Genomic DNA, 6,613 nt, shown 5'->3' with positions numbered 1-6,613 from the left:
GGTAGTTACTCATTACACAAGATTCATCAGTTCACAAGATTAATATCAAACAGTCATGGACAATTTAGTGTTTCCAGTTCACCTCACTTGCACGTCGTTGGACTGTAGGAGGAAACCAGAGCACCTGGAGGAAACCCACACTGACATGAGGAGAACATGCAAACTCCACACAGAAACACCTATCCTACTCCTCCTCATTTACTAAGACCTGTAACAAATAATACAGTGTTTAAAGAGTCGAGGGTGTTTTTATCTGATAGCTGAGTTTCCTTTATTATAATTACCAACTTACCCTTTAATTAAGGAATTTGAATAATAGATTTACTATAGTAAAAGGAAACGTCTGAGTGACTGGGCTTGTGGAAAAGTCCCACTTACCAGTTCAGTGAGTACAAAAACCTGGGTATCGAACTGATAAACTATTAAAACCGAGCAGATCCTTGTTCCTTGTGCTAAACCAAGATTACATCAGTCCTACAGTGAAGTCTTTTGTGATTTTAGTAACAGGTTTATAAACTGTGACAGCATGAATCAGGTTATATTAATATACAGTTTTATGAGTTTGGTGTGGAGGAAATATTTGCAGTGTGTTCTCACATTACACAGAAGTGACCTGCACAAAGTCCGGATCTCCAAGGCCTGTGCTGCTTTATGAGATCAGAACGTGCAAACAATAAATCGTTTAGAGCTGTAAACGTTATAAATCAGGACTACTACAGTTACTGAGCATTATAAAGAGGAAATTAACTATATTTTACATTTAGCAGATGCTTTTATCCAAAGCGACTTACTGCATACAGTCTAAGCAACTGAGGGTTAGGGTCCTTGCTCAAGGCAGTAGTGGGGTTTGAACCAGCAACCTTCTACTTGCTACTCCAGTACCTTAACTGTTAGGCTACAACTGCCCTAAGAAACCAAAAAAATTGTTCAAGTTTTGATTTCATTCAAGTGTGGAGTGAATATTTGCAGACGAATTTATTAATTGATGTTCAGACGATGATCCACATTTTTTTCTTTCCAAGTTAATATCAGTTAACACATCAATGCTTCGTTTGTTTGTTTGTTTATTAGGATTTTAACATCATGTTTTACACTTTTGGTTAGATTCATGACAGGAACGATAGTTACTGGTTACACAAGGATCATCTGTTCTCAAGATTATATCAAACACAGTCTTGTCATGTCTTTGGACTGTGAAAGGAAACCCATGCAGACACGGGGAGAACATGCAAACTCCACACAGAAAGGACCCAGACCGCCCCACCTGGGGATCAAACCCAGGACCTTCTTCCTGTGAGGCAACAGTGCTACTCACTTAGCCACCGTGCCGTGTTTTGGTTATTATTTCTTCAATAAAGCATGTAAAACGTTTTGATATTTCTATTTTAATAAGATAAGAATGTAATTAGTGCATAACTAGAGTCATCAGTGCTTGATATTTGCAATTATGTCAAATTCCATCTGTGTAATAGATGTAAAAGGCTCAAGGTACATTAGAAAAAAAAATATACAATACTTGTAGAAAATAAATATAATATTTATTACCCACTATAATATTTATTACCTAATGCGAGAACACAAATACTCCTCACTACATGTAAAAGCTTTTTAAGCAATTGTTACAATATGAAAGCAAACAGCTCCACCATCAGGCTTAAAAAACATCTTCCACTACTAAACGTTTAGTTATTTTTTATAAAAATTGTCTAATCATTATCACTATTGTTTCCTTAAATAATCAACTGCAAGCTCATGATCAGGTGTCCACATACTTTTGGCCATACAGCATACACGCCCCTTTATATGAATGTAAATCCTCAGTCACTGTCTGTGAGGAGTTTGACATGTTCTTCTTGTGTCCACAAAGGAATCCTTCAGATGTCCCACTTTCCCCCACCCGTCAAAAACATGCAGAGGGTGTATTGGGGTGGATTGGTCAGTCTAAATTGCCCCTAGATGTGAGCGAGAGTGTGAGTGTATGAAAGTGGTTCCCTTAGATTTGAGCCCTGAACAGGGTGTATTTTGGCCCTGGGGCACCGGACCCACAGCGATCCTGACCAGGATTAAACTGAAAGTCAAAATAAAAAAATTAAAGAATGAATGAAATTTACTTTAATTTTCGTTTTAAGCGTATTTATTTTACTTTTGCTGTAAGCTTTTTAATGCATCATTTTTAAACCGTGTATAAAAATGTTTGTTGTTTAATTAATAAGAAAAATAAATAATGCATATAATTTGTGTTAAAACAGCTTTAATAAAACTATATTACATTAAGCTCTTTCATTTACAGACGTGTTTTTGGTTCTAGTGTTGATCAGATCCCTGTATAATCAGTATAAAATCAGAACCATCAGTCATGAATTCTGAGTTTCAGCACTTGTTGGAGTAGTTGGACACTTCGATCAGATTGTTATCAGGGTCTCTAAAATAGAGGGACATGATTGGACCCTGCGCTCCCGTCCTCTCAACCGGCCCTTCCTCGATCTTCACTCCACATTCCTGTTAATAGAAATAAAACAACAAATACATTTATAATGCTTTTATTTTTAATCAAAATACATTATATAAAGTCTGCAGCCTCTTAGTCATGGTGGCACAGCGTTAAAGTACACTCGCCCACTACTGCTGAGATCTGGGTACCCAGGGTTCTAATCTGAGCAGTGCTATCAGCCAGTCAGGCATTTGCATGGACATGATTGGTTAATGCCCGAGTAAGGGGGTGGCTGAAACAGCCCAGACTTCGAGAGATACACTCGTCAGTGTGCTCCCAGTGCTGGTCTGTGCCAAGTCTGGTGTGAGGACCAGATCCACTGTGGCACTGTTTATTCTAAATAAAGAATTCATAATACTTAATCTGGTCTATATACGCTGTAAGACTTAAAGTATGTGGACACCCCTCGTAAATATTGGGTTTACATGTTTCACCAACACCAGCTGCTTACATGTATGATAAATCATAAAGAAAGTAGTTTGGGGAAGGCCCTTTCCTATTCCAGCATGGCTGTGCCCACCCAAAAAGATCATTTCACACGCCAATCAAAATCCCATACAGACCTAACATTTTGAATCATTTCTAAATCTGTTTTAGTATTTTAGTTTTAAATCAGAAAACATGACCTCCTAATTCTTCACCATACTGAGAGACAAATTGGAAATGAAATGGTCAGATTTAAATAATAATTTTAAAAAATCAATAAATACACAGTTCCAGAGAATCTGCCGGAGAATGCTGGAATATAGGTGACACTGTTCACAGTCAAGCAAGTTTTATATCACTCTGGACTTAGATAGATGCCAGGCCAGAAGAAAACTCCAGGTTAGATTCCTAGCTAATGCCAGTACCTGTAATCCCCCAGTACCAGTCTGACTATCCCCATAGCAGGCATTGTTGCAGAGGCAAAAAGACCTTCCACAGATACGACACAGCCTGCAAAGCACCCATCCAGGCCAGTGGCACCCAAGAACCCAATTCTTTGTGATGATGGACTCGTCTGTTAGACCCGAGAACCCAAATCCAGAATGTTTTAATGTCCTGAAATATCTGAATCATCCCAAATTACCTTCAGATGAGCAGCCACTGATTCCAGTGGGGTTTTGGTGATGAGGCAGAGATCTGCAGAACCCGGCGTGGGAGTTTTAGCTTTTGGTTCGAACTCTTTCCCGACTTCGTGCAGGTTAAACTTCTGATCTCCAAAACTCAGAGCTTTACGATTTCCCTGAAGGAAACAGAGCAAGAGAATGAACAATCAGTACACCAGCACTTTACAGTGGTTTCCATTTATCGTATTAAAGTTCTATAGGTTGGGGGGGGGGGAGAGACAGTGCAGTATTTATACAACGCCGCCACCTTGTGGTGATTAGATTTCTTTACACAATTATTAAAAAAGTAATAAAGATTTTTAAGATAATAATTAGAGAAGCAAATAATTTGGGTAATTTGGGCTTTTAATTGGCCACTACAAGCAAGCACTGGTTTGCCACAAACTGGCATATAGTCTGGCACCAAACCCACCACGACCCGGACAAGGATGCCTGAAATATCAAGAGGGGTCGACCACGGTTACTTTGAGAGACATCAATATGTGTTATAGTTTTGGATGCATAAGAGGAAGCATTATATTCAGTTTTATTGTTATTATTATTGTCATTATTAGTATTATTTATTAATATTTAGTAACCACTTTAAATGGGCTAAGCACCAACTGAACCGAGTAGAACTGAGAGAACAATGACACAGATACAGGGAGAACATGTAAAACTTCTCAAAGACTACGAGTGACTACAAGTGAAGTCTGATCCTGTATTTAGTCAGTTAGGTCTACATTAAAAAAGTGGCACCCAGTTGTCATCCATCAAAAATCTGGGGTGTCGCTCTGGTCACCCATCATGCCAAAAGTCCAGAAATGGACCGGACCTACCTTAAATGATACCACCTCCATTCCCAGGACAGAGGAGTAGAACTGAGTGGTTGTCTTCAGATCTCGAACCGTCAGAACCAGGTGATCCAGGTGGCTGATCTGAACTGGACAGGAACTTTTTAGACGAGCTTGAACTGGACCACGTAATACTGATGACTTCATGAGACAAACAGAAATATATTTGGGTAAACAAATACATTTTAGACACACAGTTTTAGCAATTCAGTACATAAACACCATACGAGCAAATAAACGGTGCATATGACATGACACCTCGCCTAATCAGGTGTACCAACATGTTTTATTTATTTGATTTTATAAAGGGTGGCACAGTGCCGCAGTGGGTAACTGTCGCCTCACGGCAGAAAGGGCCTGGGTTTGATCCCTTGGCCAGCTATGATACCACCTCCATTCCCAGGACAGAGGAGTAGAACTGAGTGAGTGGACTGGACAGGAACTTTTTAGACAAGCTTGAACCGGACCACGCAATACTGATGACTTTGAAAGGGCTGCCAGGGTTCTCACTGTGTGGTTTGCATGTTCTCCCTGTGTCCGCATAGGTTTCCTCCATCCGGGTGCTCCTGTTTCCTCCCACAAGTTCAATGACATGCAGTCAGCACAATCAGATCTACTAAAATTGCCCCAGGTGTGTCTGTGTGTCTGGCCTGTGATGGACTGGTGACCTGTTTGGGGTGTTTCCTTTCTTCCGCCCAATGAAACAGACCCACGGCAACCCTGACCATAATTAATTTGAGGAAGGACCTTTCCCGTTTCAGTAAAAATGTTGCTTGTAAAGGAACTCCAGTTGCCAGCACAGAGACATTTACATTTACAGCATTTAGCAGACGCTTTTATCCAAAGCGACTTACAATTATGACTGAACACGATTTTGAGCAATTGAGGGTTAAGGGCCTTGCTCAGGGGCCCAACAGTGGCAACTTGGCGGTGGTGGGGCTTGAACCGGCAACCTTTTGATTATTAGTCCAGTACCTTAACCACTGAGCCATCACTGCCCACAGTGAGTCCTGACCCTTACCCTAGTAAACACCATCTGGAAAGTACAACATCACTACCTGACCTCACAAATGTATCTCTGACTGACTGGGCACAGCCTCAAATGACTCAAAATCAATGTAACACGTAGTGAATAAAGGCAATGGTCAAACTTTTAAGTATTGTTATTTATGAACTATTTTGGTTTTACCCTTTTCATTCGCACCTCATTGCTTAATTTGTATGATTTTTAATGCTGGTCTACTCTGATATTTACGGTACACGGAAACAACGAGTTCCAGTGAGCGTTTATTATTCATTCGTTCATTAATTTATATCAGTATTTAAGCCTAAATAAACTTGTATTATTAATAGATGCTTACATAATGACATGGTTAATACATGTTGTACCAGGCTGGTGATCAAATTACTCGAATTTTATCATCATCCGAGTTCATACGAAACCGCACAGAACAACCAAACCGAGTAAATACCGTAAATAACCGTACAGATACTTTACCGATGTGTAGATCATCTGACGGAACACACCGGAGAACCTTAAAGCCATGACAGCGTTCAGGATCTCTTACTTTATTCCACGATTTAAAGCACTTCTTCAAGTTCCTTCTGTGGAGAAAAAGCCTTCGACTCAAATTTCTAAGTGCGCTACGTTTTACCGTAATAACCCGCACACCTCACCTGTAACTGTACTGTAGGGGGGGGGAGTGCCACCAAGGTTTCACCCAAATATCACCTTCAAACTCAGCCTCCACTCCCCTGGGAAGTACAGGGGTTGGACAAAATAACTGAAACACCTGTCATTTTAGTGTGGTAGGTTTCATGGCTAAATTGGACCAGTCTGGTGGCCAATCTTCATTAATTGCACATTGCACCAGTAAGAGCAGAGTGTGAAGGTTCAATTAGCAGGGTAAGAGCACAGTTTTGCTCAAAATATTGCAATGCACACAACATTATGGGTGACATACCAGAGTTCAAAAGAGGACAAATTGTTGGTGCACGTCTTGCTGGCGCATCTGTGACCAAGACAGCAAGTCTTTGTGATGTATCAAGAGCCACGGTATCCAGGGTAATGTCAGCATACCACCAAGAAGGACAAACCACATCCAACAGGATTAACTGTGGACGCAAGAGGAAGCTGTCTGAAAGGGATGTTCGGGTGCTAACCCGGATTGTATCCAAAA

General features: G+C 40.4%; 1 protein-coding gene across 1 annotated transcript; it reads right to left on the bottom strand.

The window, feature by feature from the left end:
* Positions 1-2,234: 2,234 nt before the first annotated feature.
* Positions 2,235-6,070, bottom strand: glod5 (glyoxalase domain containing 5). Its single transcript, XM_062999700.1, has 4 exons — positions 5,932-6,070; positions 4,419-4,574; positions 3,561-3,716; positions 2,235-2,499 (listed from the first exon to the last, which is right to left on the bottom strand). The coding sequence occupies exons 1-4, from the start codon at positions 5,977-5,979 to the stop codon at positions 2,371-2,373; spliced, it is 489 nt and encodes a 162-aa protein (XP_062855770.1). The 5' UTR covers positions 5,980-6,070; the 3' UTR covers positions 2,235-2,370.
* Between the last annotated feature and the right edge of the window lie 543 nt (positions 6,071-6,613).

The sequence above is a fragment of the Trichomycterus rosablanca genome, chromosome 8 (assembly GCF_030014385.1).
Source record: "Trichomycterus rosablanca isolate fTriRos1 chromosome 8, fTriRos1.hap1, whole genome shotgun sequence".
Taxonomy (NCBI): Eukaryota; Metazoa; Chordata; class Actinopteri; order Siluriformes; family Trichomycteridae; genus Trichomycterus; species Trichomycterus rosablanca.
This window is presented reverse-complemented; position numbering and strand designations above follow the sequence as displayed.